The 14,575-nt window shown below is 50.0% G+C and overlaps 1 protein-coding gene across 2 annotated transcripts in view; it reads left to right on the top strand.

Annotated features, from left to right (window-relative positions):
• CA10 (carbonic anhydrase 10) overlaps window positions 1–14,575 on the top strand; it is a 127,855-nt gene that overhangs the window by 37,547 nt on the left and 75,733 nt on the right. The window contains exon 1 of one of the 2 annotated variants that reach the window (XM_068151004.1): window positions 2,775–3,150. The exons of the other annotated variant lie outside the window; for it this stretch is intronic. Within the exon in view, the coding sequence (XP_068007105.1) occupies window positions 2,784–3,150 (367 nt within the window). The 5' untranslated portion in view covers window positions 2,775–2,783. Of the gene's footprint in view, window positions 1–2,774; window positions 3,151–14,575 lie in introns of those variants that run through there. 2 annotated transcript variants of the gene reach the window in all.

Here is a 14,575-nt window from a genome sequence, read left to right as displayed (position 1 = left end):
TACCACATATGAAATGGAAACCCAGAGAGAGTTAGAAGACAGCAACACAGGCAGAAGTGAGTTCAGGTGAAAGCTGCTCCTGCTTCTTGCCTGCTTCTGGGATGATTTCTGGTAAACTGCTTCTAATGCACCCTTCAGGAAGCTGTTACTGAGACACTGGCATTTAATAGTCAATTTCCTGCTTGACCTTGCTCTGCAGGATGAGTTTGCATTATGCATAATGTACATAAAGATACCTCCAGCCCCCCGGTGCAGGGCCACAGCTTTACAGCAGTTTCGTGGTGCATGCTGTTGGAGAAGAGGAGGCTCCTTCTTGTGGGCCCTTGAATACAAAGCTGTTGGAATAATGTCAGCTGGCCCCAATAAGAAAATGTTTTCACAAGAGTCCTAAAGCTGTGGTTTTGCTCACCAGTGTCACACCTACAGTCACACTGCTGTATTGGACCAGAGGATGTCCTGTGCTGGGTCAGTGCTCTCTGCCTGCAAACCTGCTCGTGGGGCTGGGCTCTCCTTTGCATTCTGTGTGATTCTGGTGCTGTTCTAGACAGAACAGTTACTAAAAGCCCTGCCATTGGCTGTTCCTGGGTAAATAGATGTTTTTGTCATGCTTTGCTGTGCTAAACTTGCCTTGTGTCAGTGAAGCTCCACTTGCCCTGCACATGGCCAGTTCTGCAGCTCGGAGGGCTTGCTTCTGTAGCCAGAGGCCTCTGTCAGAAGCAGTGCAGTGGCCAGCCCAGTGACATGACAGACCTGCAGGCAGGTGCAGCTTGTGATGAAAAATTTCCTTTGGCAGCAGCAGTTTAACAAACAGAAGCAGATTCAAGTGCCCTGATTCAGAGACTCTCTACACTTGGTGTTTTCACTCCCTAACTGGACACTTCATGGTAGATACCTTCAGTGGCCCCAAGATGATCCTGTGCCTCACCTCAAATGGCTGTGGATAATCTCACAGTCCAACTTTACTTTCTCTTTCCTCCCTGCCATTCATTGCATGTGAAATGCAGAGAGAGGCACACTGTGAGATGGACACAATCCCAAATAATATCCAGGTCTCCTCTCTGCCTGCCTGAGCTATGCCCAAATTTGTCCTTTGTCAGAGTCTGAATTCACTGAGCTTAACAGAACTGATCACCTTCTACATATTGCTGGTATTGGCTCTCCTGCAGGGGATTAATTTGACTAAGGGTTGTAGGAGCCTGACTGCTGGAATCCTCTCACCTGCAGCGTTCCTGTGCACACACAACAGGCAGCTGCTGGCTCAAGCAGCAGAGGAAGCCTGGGAGGTGCTGCTCCTCTGCCCCAAATACCCATATAGTACCAGCAGGGCAGAGCAACAGAAAGGAGAGGCCCTGTTCTCATCCCCAATAGCAATGCAACTCAGCCCAGCACTCAGTCCAACATCCCTTCCAGCTGCTCTGTCTAAAATTAGGAATGCACTGGTGGGAGGAGCAGCAACCCACAGTGAACCCTGAGAATGTCACCAGCAGCCTTGGCTCTGACTGCTGGGGCCATGAGCAAGAGTTTTATGCAAAGTTGGGTTTTGCTTTGACTGAAATAAATGGGAAATTTTATTTAGCAAAAACAGCAAGCCCAGGATTTTTAAACTTGCTCAAAACTGGCAGCTAAACCCAGGACCATATGTCCCCCTGAGTGTGTGGGCAAGGCATTGCTGCAGGGCTCTAAAAATAAGTTGTTGTGTATGTTTGCTGAGGGTGGGGGTGACCTTCTGGAGATACTTGAGCTTTTAGGCATCATCTTCAACAGGAAATGAATCACCTACTGAGTTCACCATGTTCTGGAGGTATTTCTCCTGCTAAATATAGAGCCTGTGGTACCAAGCCCCTGCTCACCACTTTCGCTTTGGCTGTGCCCTAGTACGAAGGGGTGTGGGGAACAGTCTGGGTGGGGGGAGTTGCTTTTGGATTCTACCACAACCAAAATGATCATAATACAAGGTCTAAAAATAGATCAGTGAAAATGGCTACCCTTTGGTTTGTAGGTACACAGGAGGTGTAGTTGTGTGGGACTGGTGTGTAGCTCCCCTTCTAATCTCCACTGTCAAGCTGATTATAAAAACACTACAAATGCAATAAGGATTCCCTCTTGTAGAAGCATCCCAAAGCATCTCTGTCCAAAAGCTTCCTGCACATGTGAGGTAGTGAGCCTCAGGATGCAGTTCCCTCCTCCAGAGAGCTCCATTCCTCTCTACTGGAGAAACAGCCCTTCTTGACTGAGAGAACAGGAAGAGAGCAACAGCTGTCCTCACCCTGCTGAGGAGATGCCAAGATCCAGAGAACAGTGGAAGGCAGTGGATACTCTGCAGCCATAGCCTTTGGGCTGGGTCATGTGGAAGAATTCACACAGCACGCCAGAAGGAATGGAAAAAAGGCAGCAAGTCCTAAGTAAACACTTGGAGCACTGCTGTCAGCAGCTCTCCTGAGCCTCACCCTGCCATGCCCCCAACAAGACCAGCCAGAGAAGCCCTGGAAGTCTGAGCTTTGGAAAGAAATCTGCTCCTCATCAGCTCTCAGGGTGAGGAAAAGCAAGTGGCACTTGTTTTGAGATATGTGCTATGATTTCATGGGCAAGCTTCCCAGAGATTGTTTGATGAAGCAGTGAAGCCTCCTGGCAACAGGCCAGCTGGCACCCTCAGCACCACTTCATGATCTTTGGAACCCATGGGAAACAAGCAAAGCTTCCTCCACAGGTGGCTATCAGCCTCCTGACTCACTCCTCAGGCTGTGACTCTGAAATCAATATCTTCACAGGCAGTTGGACCTTCTATGGACATGGTAACCATTGCTGCTGTTTCTACATGGGATGAGCCAGTGGTTCTTGGTGTTAAGTGTCTTCACCCCCAGGTGACAGGGATTGCACTTTCCGAAGTGAAATTACTCTATCCCCCCATCTGTTGTCTTCAGGGACCCCTGCTCTCCTCCAAGTGCCTACCACAGCAAAAGAAATCAGCTTTGCAACGGCAAAGACTCAGAGTCTATCTTGAACACCAAAGTTTTCTAGCTCCAGTCCCTATCTGTTTGCTGTTGGTCCTTGTTCTGGGTTCCCTAAACCCATCCTTCCAAACACAGGAGGAGTCACTGGTTCCAGAGAGCTCTCTTAATGAATACTTTGTCTTCTACAGCACTGTGAAAGGTAAATTTTCCTCATAGCCTGGCTGTGACACCATTGTGTTTGAGCAGAAGAGTCCAGATTAATCAAGCCTTGAAAGTAGCTAATGGTGTGGACACCCCTCTGGGTCATCAAGGACTTGTCTTGGGTCACACAGACAGTTTGCATTCTGCAATGGGGGCTGAGAGGAACTTACTTCTTGCTCAGATTTTCTGCCTCCCTAACCATTACAAACAGCCCTAACACAAAACTCACTCAACCCCACCTGGGAAAGGACTTGTTTCAGGCTCCACAGCAGCTCTGTGCACCTGTGGTACCAACCCTGCAGGCCTTCAGAAGGCAAGAGGAAGGAATTCCCAAGTTCCTGGCTCTGGGAGCCGAGTGCTCTATCCACAGCCCAGTGCATTCTCCACAGCTGGGTGTGCAGATCGCTGCTGCCCTCAGGGTGCTCTTGGAAAGACTCCTCAGGATGAGAATGGACACTGGGATCAGGAAGCAGAGTCTCAAACCCAGTATTTGCATTCTGGAGGTTTTGTTTTAGAAGCTGGTAATTAAAAGAATCCCCAAGGGAAAATCATGTCAGAGCAATGAAGAACCTTAATTAGAGGCCTTGCTGCAGCCTCTGATCCTAGCTGATGGTGTTCTGGCAGTTTGAATTAGGGAATATCTGATCCACTTTCATTAGACAATGTTCCATAAGCATTTCCTTCACTCTTTCTGGCTGTAACATCAACTTAATTATAAAAAATTATTTCCCTAGGGACACACAAGTGTGAGCAATGGAAATTAGGAGAAGTCCTATCACATCTCTACAGGGCTGCCTCCTCTGGGCTTACTGTTCTCCAGAGCTACCTCAGAAAGGCTGCTCCTCAGCTGGCTTTATGAGACAGACTACAGAGTAACATGGCACAGTGGAATGCTGCATTTCTGTGTTGTGCTGTGCAGGCAAATTTATCACCACCCTTCTACTGAAGAACTTCTTCCTCAGCTCCAGGCTAACCCTGCTTTGCCTCAGCTCCAAACCATTCCCCCTGGTCCTGTCTCTAGACACCCTCAGGAAAAGTCCCTCCACAGCCTTCAGGAACTGGCAGGCAGCTCTAAAGTCCCCCCTGGAGCCTTCCCTTCTCCAGGCTGCACACCTCTAGCTCTCTCAGCCTGTCCTCACAGCAGAGGTGCTCCAGCCCTTGGATCACCTTTGTGGCCTCCTTTAGATTCCAAGTAGGAATCGCTGGGCAAGCACCAAGCAACCTGAACAGAGGGTTACAAAACTGGAAGTGGCTGGCTGAGGAAAGGTCCCTCTGACATTCACTGTTAGAGACAACAGTGGCTGTTAATAAAGCAGAGTTAATTCTACAGCAAGGAGTGAAATATTATTTAATCAGCAGCACTTCATACATAATTCAATTAACTGCCTTTGCTCATCAGCATTAACGAGAGCTGGAGCCTGGATTAATGTGCTGAGCTCCAGAGCAGCCCTCCCAGCCTGCTTCAACGCTGCCAAAACTTAATACAGCAGTGCCAGTCAAACACCAGTGTCTGAGCCCCCTGCAGCAGCCTGCTGCTGCTCCAGCCCGGCCTGGGCTCCCAGCACTGCCTGCTGCTCCCTATGCTGCAGGACCTCTGCCACCTACTCTGCTCTTTCAGTGTCCACAACCAGAGACCTCCTCACCACTGGCACCTTTGGAGAGACCCAGGCAGGCCTTGCACCTCAGGCAGCCCATCTGAGCAGTTCCTAAGAGCTTTTGGTTTAAAGTTCATCACAAAGCCCTTCCACCACTGATGGCAGCAAGAAGCTTCAGATGGGACCAGGGAAAACACTACCCAGAGGTCACAGCTGATGGAGTTGTTCAACCTGCAAACTGGAGAGTATTTTTTCAAAGGAAGAACTGAAAATGGGCAAAACTCAGTGACTATGTGAGCAAACCCAGAGAGTCTTCCTCAGTCCCCTGCAGAGGTCCCCAGTTTCAAAGGCTGTGCCCATTTGGCTCTCACCTGCTGAGTAGGGAGGACAGAACATGGCTGAGGCATGCCAGGGAGAAGTCAAATGGGGAGACCCAGGGGTTGTAAAAGACATTAAGCATACATTTAGAATTAGGTGTGGATGGTTAATTCACTGCCTTTTGGCAAGCCAGATGTATTCAGGAGGTGTCTGTAAGTCCATGCTGAACTCAGAATGTTTCAGCCAGCAGGGGAGGGGGTGCCTGGGTGCCTCTGCACCTCTGCCTTCTCCAAGCAGGCAAAGCAGTGGAGGCTGTTTTGCTCAGAAGTTCTTGTAACACACAAAGAACCACCAGGAGGGAACTTCAGGTAATCTAACCCTGGATATTTTTCTATCCAAAGCAACCTGCAGGACTTCCATGTGAAGCCTCAAGAGTCCCTGCTTTCTGCAAAGGCAGATCATTTCCCACTGGGTAGCTGGTGCTGCCTTGGCAGGAAGCACTCAGTGCTCACAGTGCTTCCTTTGGAAGCCGTTAGGAATCTCAAGCTGAGGATGTGTTGCCCCTGCAATCATCACCCTGAGGTTTCAAAAGAGTGAGGATTACTAAAAATCACAATCACAGCAGATCAGTGGAGGAAGAGCACCAGGCACTGGCAGGGCCCTGAAGTGTCTCACACCCAAACCCAGCAAAGTATTGCTGCACGTCCTGAGAGCGAGGAGCACATCACTGAGCCAGGCCCCAAGAAATGATGTATAGAGACTATTTTCTGATTAAATTGGCCACAGTTAATGCTACAGAAAATAAATTAATACTCCCCTTGTACACAAGGTAGTAGGCTGGTTATAAGTGGTGCAGGAATTGTCATTCTATTGCTCTGCTGGTTTCCCCTGGCAGCATAATGGATATATCTGTTACCCTGGCTGACAACAGCTAATAGTGCAGAACAAAGAGGAAGCATCGCTGCTGAGCTGGGTGACAATTGCCTGGCTGGCAGGCTGGGGCTCTGCCCTGCTGCTCCCTCACCATCACTGAACAGCCAGGGGAGCTCAGTCCAGACTGCAGAGAGTGTTGCTAGCACTAACCCTAGGAATTGTATGGGATTGTTTTGCCAAGGCCTTGTGGTCCTTGTTCACCTCTTTGCTCAGAAACCATTCCTGCAACAAGGGCTTCCCACCTGCCTGGCAGCACGTTCAGGGCAGGCAGGCTGCAGGCAGTTCAGAGCTGCTCTCTGCTTAGATGAATGCAGGCCAGGAGGGATTTGTATTGCAGTGTGTGCCACAACAGGTCAGCAGTGTTTCTACAGCTGCTTGAGAACTGAATTGTTTTGATTCCTCAAATACCTCTCCTAAAGCTCAGAGAGCAGAGTCATGGTGTGTGCTGCTGTGGGAGATCAAGACAGAAAGCTTCTCTTCAAAGAAAAAGCCCATCAGGGCTCAGACATCCCTGCATCTCCTGCCTGCCCAGGGCAGTGCAGACTGGGTTAAACCATCAGCAAGAAAGCATAGCCTGGCCTGCAAGCCTGGGGCTCTCTGAGAAAGCCCCAGAGGAGGCTTCAGCTGGAGCACCTGGCAGTCCTAGCAGGGTTTATGGTCACTGCCTCACCCTGGTAGCCTTGTGTTAGACATAAGCAAGAACACTACAGACCAATACTCTGTCCTTACTAAGCCTTCTGGACATTACTTCTATGAGCAGTGCCTCAATAGTGTAAGAATTAAGCCACAGCTTGAGGTCTCCACCCCCTTGAGAGTGCAAACAAACCCTGTCAGCTAACACTAAATGCATCCACACCACCTCATATCACTTCTGCTTGACAAGGAGCTGATTTGTTGCTAGTTTTGGAGCCAGCCTGGTGCACTGATGAGAGCTGCTGGCCAGGAGATGGAACCAGTTTGTTATAACCAGCAGGAGCAGTTTATCCAAGTCAGGGAACCTTTCCTTCAGTTATGTTTAGTCAAATGGAGACCAAAGGATCAAGTGGGAACTTAGGATGACTTTCTTTCCCCTTAAGCAAAACCCCCACCTGGCAGGAAAGGTGAAGGGCTGGGAGGGCTGGGAAGCTGCAGAGCCTGAGGAATTGCCAGAGCTGGTTCAGTCCCTCCTGTTTGCAGCATGGCTGTTCATGATATTGGTGACGAAGAACGTTAGCAAGCCTGACAGAGGACAACAGAGACTGGGATTGGCAGTGTTGATGAGGCTACAGATACTGCCTGAAGGCAGGGTTTGACTGCCTGCTGCATTTGCTAAGCATATCAGCAATGCATTGTGGAGCTGGTTCAGGAGCCTGCATCCATAAGAGAGGTGCCTTGAGCCCCCTCTGCACCCTTCCCCACGGCCATACATTTTCTACTCCATCTGCACATAGCCATCTAGCACTTCCCTTTCCAAACCTCCTTTTCTCAAGGAAGGTGTGACTCTATTAGCTGCTGCTGGAAAGAGCATCAACTGCTGCATCCACAGGCTGAAATGATTCACAAGATTAGATGCATTCCATCCTGGGTGAAGGTCACAAGTAATAAAGCCCCCAGGGCAGCATCTTCCAGTGAATCTTTGCTGCCAGAAAAGCAACATCCATTATCTCTTACACTGCTCCTTGGAAAGCAATTGCTGCTGGTTCCTTTGGAGCTGTTCCAGGCTTTGGCAGAGAGGAATGGGCTGTCAGGAGTGTTCTAGAGCTGCAGGCCCTCCATTCCCCCACACACAGCAGCTCTGTGTGATCTCTGTGCCTGTAAGAGATGTCAGGATTGTGCATTCTGTGCCCTGCCCCTCTGCCCAGGCAGAGCATGGGGTGCTGCTGGCACCCCTTCAAGCTGGAGCAGACAGCTGCAGCCTGGCTGAAGCCCATGCAATGCTCTGGGTCTGACCTCAGCTGTGTGCTGGCTACAGCCATTCTTCACAAGATGAAGTCATCACAAGCTACAGAAAGGAAGTCCCCATGGTTATTGCCTGACAAACCTGTGCCAGCTGCCAGTACCTTTTGTAGTGCTCCAATGGCACTGGAGAGAGACATACACAGAACCAAGAGAGCAGTTGGCCAAGGAAGGGGTCTGGGAAGATTCCTGCTGCTTTCCAGTCAGCTTGTGGAGCTGCTGGCTGGAAATAGAGAGGTGTCCTTGCAGGAGCTGTTTGAGCTGACCCTGACCATCCACCTGGCATTCACAGCTCAGCTGCTGCTCTTGGCTCTGCAGGTCAAGGCTGCATGCTCCACTTACACAGCACATCCCCAAAGCCTGCCTCACACCCAGACAGTGTCCAAGCCATGCCCGTTACCTGCATCAGTTCTTGATGACGCATCCAGAGCAAATCTGATCTGATGATTCAGTTGCTAGATTGAGCTGTGCATTTGCCTGCAGCCAGAAGCTTCCAAAGCAGCCTGGGGGAGTCTCTCTGATGTCTTTTATGTGTTCAAGTGAGATCAGGCATGGCTGGGTTAGCACTGCAATAGCAGATCAGCCATCCACGAGTGACAGCAGAGCAGACAAGCCCTTTAGCCTCCACCTTCAGGAGCCCACTCTGCCCTGGCCCTGGGGCTTACACCAGCAGCCTGCCTGAGCTGTCTGCAGTAATCCTCTCTGAGCAGCCTGTTGCCAGGGGTCCATTCTCTGACCTGACACTCAGCCCTGTTAGCTCCTGGCCTCCTGCCAGCAGCTGGGATCCTGCCACCATACACAGCCCTGCTCTGCTGCACAGCCTCCACTCTTGTCCTCTGGCTCCTTCTTTATGTAATCCCTGGCCTGTGCCTCCATCCATCAGCACAGCCACTCAGAAGGCCATTGGAGACACTGAGCAAGGGGAAGTGCTCTATGTCCTGCTCATTTCACATCCCTGAGCAGCACCCAGACCCTCTAAGAGCAAATGATCTGTCCTCTGGGGGTAACTTTGGATGGATAATTGAGATAGTACCTTGGCATAGCTTAACACCACTTGAAGGCCTTTCTTTAAGCAGATTAAAGCACTGAGAAAGTTATGGCTGGTCTGACATCCCTCAAGCTCTAGTACTTGTCACAGAGCTAACCAAGCTCTAGAGCTGATTTAGAGAGGTAAAGGGTAGGAGAGTGCAGCTCAAAATCTGTATTCTGTGCTATGTTTGCAGTCAAACACAGAAGCTTTAAAGTAACTGAGAAAACACTTGCTGGAATCATTAAACACACCTTTAGGTGAGTACTTAAGAGCCTTCCCAGCCTTGTGAAAACCAATACATTTGCAAAATGTTTCCTCCCTGACAGAACTCAGCAGTTTCATTTGCTGTATCTCTGTCCAAAAGCAGCCTCAGCAAGATCAGCAAGGTTGTTTGGGAGCTCAGAGGCACAGCAGAATTCAAACCTGAAGGCATTAATGGAGCAAAAGGTTTGAAACACGACCTTGTCACTAGAGTAGAGCAGCATGAGCAACACACCCGGCAGGTAATGCCATGGCAGAGGGATTCCAGCAGCCAGTGTTTGCCTGGAGGTTGCTACAGAAGCCAGCAGCAGCACTGAGCAGCTCACTGATAGCTGGAACAAGCAGAAGCAGGTCTGAGGTGCACACCAGCAGCTGTTTCTTCAGCTATTTGCTCCATTTAAGCTGTTTGGTGAAGGCTGGAAGGTCATTTCCTCAGCTTGTAGAGGGCCTGCAGACAGCCTGGCATCAGTGCCGCTTCCTGCCCCTTGAAGGAGTTACTTATGTTTGCAGTGGATCTTTCTGCACAAGCCACCACACTGATGGAGTTTTCACAGCCATGGAAGTGTCCCAGGCTCTCAAGACCAAGGAAACAATCCCTCCCCATCTCCCTCAGAGAATGCACTTCAGCATTGCTGCAGATCAGGCCAGCAGTGCCCAGCCCTGCACTCACCATGCTGGGTACCAGCTGGTGTCAGCTGCTGGAAGGTGCAGGAAGCTGTGGGTAGGGAGCCACAAGAAAGAGTTAAATTCCAGCTCACTGAAAGCTATCTTGGAGTACCAGCGAGCTCTGAAGCAGAGGGACAGCTCCTTGCTGCAACAAATGCTCTCGGCTCTGTAATTGTTTCTGTTCCTCCTTTCATTGTTATGTTTTCAGCACAAAGATCAATAGTATCCCAAAGACATTAAAATAAAGCTGAGTCCACAGAGGAGCCCCAGCTGCCTGCTAAGCAGTCTCACCCTGCCCTGAAACCAGCACTTCCAAATTACTTGTCTCTCAACAACTTTCTGCTCTGTTCCAGTTTCACCTCTGTGAAGCTTTCTTCACTTTTCTTCTGGTTCATCTCCAAACCCTCAGCTCTCTCTCACCCTGCCTCAGGACAGTCACATTGGGTTAGCCACAGCCCCAGTTCAAACCACAGCACAAACTCAAAGCTGAAACAGGCAGAGGAAAAACTGCTCCTGGAGATCAGGCTCAGAACCTGCTCTCCTGCATTCCAGTGCCTTCTACAAAGGGCAGAACCAGTGCAGATTTGTAGCATTTCATCCTTTCCCCTTTCTCTCTGCGTTTAAATCCAGGCCAAACTCCCTCTTCTCCACCCCCCAAATTACAGCCAGTTCCAGGCAGACTCAGCTGGGATTGCCAGGCTGCTGAAGCCTGATAGTGGCTGAGGACCAAGGGACAGGCCAGGCTGGGTTAGGAAATGCCAGCTGAGTGCCAAGGGATTGCTGCAGCATTGGTCACAGAGGGAGCCCAGCACTGGCAGGCAGAGTTGGGCTGGATGGCAGACACAGGCATGGAGCCAGCCCCTGTATGTGCTTAGTGCTGAGGAGATAGTACAGAGCCTGCTGCTTTCCTCCTTTCATTTTCAGCTCCTTTACCAAGGATTTGCTTCACCCAACACTGATATTCTGATGATCATCCCTGTGCCAGCTCCACTACACATCCCAGCTGCTTCTTAACCTCTGAACCAAACTGGCCTTGGTCTGTTCTCACTCCCATCCTGGACACAGTTGCTCTGTGAACCTTCCAGCAGCAGGAGTTTCACTGCCCCTGCACAGGCAGGCAGCACTCCCAGGACTGAGGCCTTTTAGCTGCAAGGAGAGCAGCACCTTGGTTTTCAGAAGAGCCTTTGTGCAGAAGCAGAGCAGCTCCTGTGGCTAGCCAGAGGCATTAGTATGGTGATTTGCTTCAAGTTGAGTAGGTGGAAATAATTAATGGCCTGCTTTATTGATGTACATAGATAGCTGATTCTCTCTGTGGTTTCAATTCCCAGTTTCAATAAGTAGCCTGAGATTTCATCTGAGGGGCAGTAATTACACAGGGCAAGAATAATTGCTGCACAAATGCAACCCGATTGTGTTATGTGCTACAGCCAGGGCTGGAGTCAGAGCTTAAGGATCTAACCATGGAGCTGCTGCATGAGGAAGTGCACTGCTTTCATTTAAGCTCATGAACTCTAGAATAGCCTAAGCTTAGAGAAATCTATGCTCCTGGAAGCTGAGCAAACTCCAGACAGGAAGCTCTAGTCTCAGGGCAGGGCAGCACAGGAGCAGCTTGGCTGTCATGACTCAACTGCATCTCACACTGGCAGTGACCAGCAGCAGATGCCCAGAGGCAGATGAGCAGCTATGAAAGGAGCACTGAGAAAACTGGATCACATTTGCTGCTTTTCACCTATGAAACCAATGCAGATTGCAAGTGGTGTTGCTTCTGTAGCTGCTTCTGAGCCAGAGTCCCTGCATTGCCCAGACACAACCCCAAAGTGTTTTCCCCAGTGAAAGATTGGCACAGCTACCACTGGCTCCATGTCCTGCTCATTCCAAGTACTGGTGCAGGAAGCAGGACCCTCGGGTCAGGGAGACACCAGTGGGCAGGGGTTGGTGGCAGGACAGTCTTCACCTGTATCTCATTCTGGGGGTGCAGAAGCAGAGCATGGGGTGGAACTCAGAGATATAAACAAGCCCTGAACAGCCAGACATGTGTTTAAGGAGGCAGCACTGTACTGTCCTCAGGCCTTCCACGACCTAGACCTCAGAGTCCAGTGCTGTCCAAGCTCAGGTAATTACAATGCTGCACACAGCAAGCACCTCTGATCCAACAAAGCTGCTCTCAGCATAGGGATACAGCCACACATCCATCATCAGAGGCTGCAGACAGCACCATTATCCTTATCTGCTGCACCTACAGAAGGGCATCCTCATGGGACACTGTTCTCTCTCTGCTTTGCTCTGGAGAGGGGAGGCTTGCATTCATTTAGGCAAATCCTTGGTACTCATCACCAGGAGAAGATTATTCAGTCCTTGGTTTATTGTCCTAGCTGCTATTATTTCACTGTTGTTATGCATAGGTTGGGGAAAAGCCATCAGAATCCCTCATCCTGTTGTGTCATGCTGATACCAGAGCATCTTCATCTATCTCAATAGAAATTGTTCCCAGTAAATTGAAAACAGAGAAGCTGCAGTAAGATACAGGCTGAATAAGGACAGCAGGATTTCAGCACAGGTATAAAACAGAAGTGACAACCTCCCCTGCTCCCCCAGCACACACAGGCTGTCCAGAGCCTGCCAGCAGAGAGGAAAGAGACTTGGAATGGTTCCAGTTTTCTTTCTGCTGTGAGAAGGCTGAAGGCATGACACTGATCAGGCCAAACCTTATCACTTATGGCTATGGAACTTGCTTGCTCAGAGCAGCTGCCCAGCAGTGTGGACTCAGGGGATTCATGGATGAAGGCAGAGGTGAGCAGCACAGTTCTGGTGGAACAACCAGTAGCTAGAGAACCTTGTGGATGGGATTGCAGCTGGTGTGGGGGCTGCCTGAAAGCCAGCTCAAAAAGGTAGCTGCTGGCCAACAGAGAGCAGGCTGCAGTGCCTCAGGTCCACCCACACAGCTCCTGCCCACCCACACAGAGCAGAGCCTCATGGCAGCACAAGTGTGGGGAAGGGGGCACTGAGTCATGAATGCTTAAGCCTGCCAGCTAGCTGAGCTGCAATAATAAACCAGCAAACACTTGGATATGTTTTGCTAGGTTCAGGCACTAACTTCTCTAGACTGGGCAGCTCCTCCTGTCCTTGTGTTTAGGTCAGACCTTGGTTTCCTGCATGAAACCTCCTTGGATTTCTCTGTGAAGATTCTGATCACTTCTTTGTCACTTTGAGCATCTAAGCAGCACCAGCATCTAAGCAGCACCAGCAATTACTTAATTAAGTGCAATCAGACATCAATATTGCACAATCTCCCCAGCCATTACCTAACTTGGGTCAATCACCCTTAGTGAACCTTCAGTGGAAGCACAAACAAAGCCATTCTGATCCCTGGGGTCACAGCCACCACTGCTGCCCTCTGCCCAGCCAGCCAGACCAGGAGCACCAGCAGGCACACACTGGAGAGTCCTTGACCATGAGCTTCCTGAGCATTCAGAGAGAAAACAAAACAGACTCACATGCCTGGGTGACCAGTGGGACCTCTGCAGAGCAGCATCACAGTGCTGGAGCTCCACTTTCTCCATCCTGCAGGGCAGGTGCCAGGCTTCCCTGCCAAGAGCAGAAACCAGAGTAAGACCTCCCCCTCCTAGCAGCCATTTCCCACTGCAGCTTTGCTGGAACAGCCCCAGTGACTCCAGCAGCTCTGTAAGCAGTGGGAATGGAGGACCACAGCTGTTTGAGTGCCACTCTTTTGCACTCCCCCAGTCCTGTTTGGTTCTTTAAGCAGCTTGCTGAGTGATTTACCAAGAGCAGGAGTATCTCTGCCCACAGGATGTTTCAGTAACACCAGAAATCATTTGAGCAACAGATTTCCTTTTTAATATTTTCCCCTCATGAACCCAGAGCTCTACAGTTCCACAATTAATTTACTTACTTTAGATACCAGAGGGGGATTTACCCAGGCAAGCCAGGCTAGCACAATTAACCTCAACTTCTCCATCAGACCTCTGCATAAAGAGGGATTTTCTCCCTGACTGAAGTGAGATCCTGTGGTATTTAGAAACAGCACAAATAATTAACTGTGCTCTGGTTGGGGTTTTGGTTTAATTACACCACATTCATATGATACCATTTCAAAGCATTGGCACTACCACTGGGGGAGCTGCTGGAGCCTTTCAAGCCTCCAGTGGGAATGGACCGATAGGGCAAAGAGAGAAGCTAAAAGGGTTTTTAGGACCATACTGCCTGCTCCTTTTGGTGACCACACAAAGCTTTTCTTACCTCAAAGGCATTGCAGCCACCTTTCCAAGGGGTGGCTGAGCACAGGGCTTATTATCCAAAAGAAAGATGACTGATGTCTGCTGCGGGTGTCTGCAACTCCAGCCCCTTTCCATCACCTCTGTACAAACAGTGACCTAAAGAGAACCCTAGAGCTGACCTCCCTTTGAAGCTGCATGTACTTAGGAAGCTACAGACCAACCCAAACAAAGCTTGCACCCAAGCAGGCTCAGACTTAGAGGACAAAGACTGAACTGTTCTATAAAATACAACAGGAAATCACTCACCAAGACCAGCCACTTTCCCAGGGCTGCACTGCTCAGGAGATACTTTCCACACACTTCCCCTCCAAGGAGCACCTCTCTAACAGGGTAAAGACTCCCACAAACAGGGGGTTCCAATTCAGCCAAAGCTCTTTGTGACTCCCATTA

The sequence above is a fragment of the Melanerpes formicivorus genome, unplaced genomic scaffold, assembly GCF_026170545.1.
Source record: "Melanerpes formicivorus ecotype bairdi unplaced genomic scaffold, bMelFor1.0.p_v2 SCAF_21, whole genome shotgun sequence".
Taxonomy (NCBI): domain Eukaryota; kingdom Metazoa; phylum Chordata; class Aves; order Piciformes; family Picidae; genus Melanerpes; species Melanerpes formicivorus.
The sequence above is the reverse complement of the archived record's forward strand: the minus strand, read 5'-3'. Positions and strand labels throughout refer to the sequence as shown.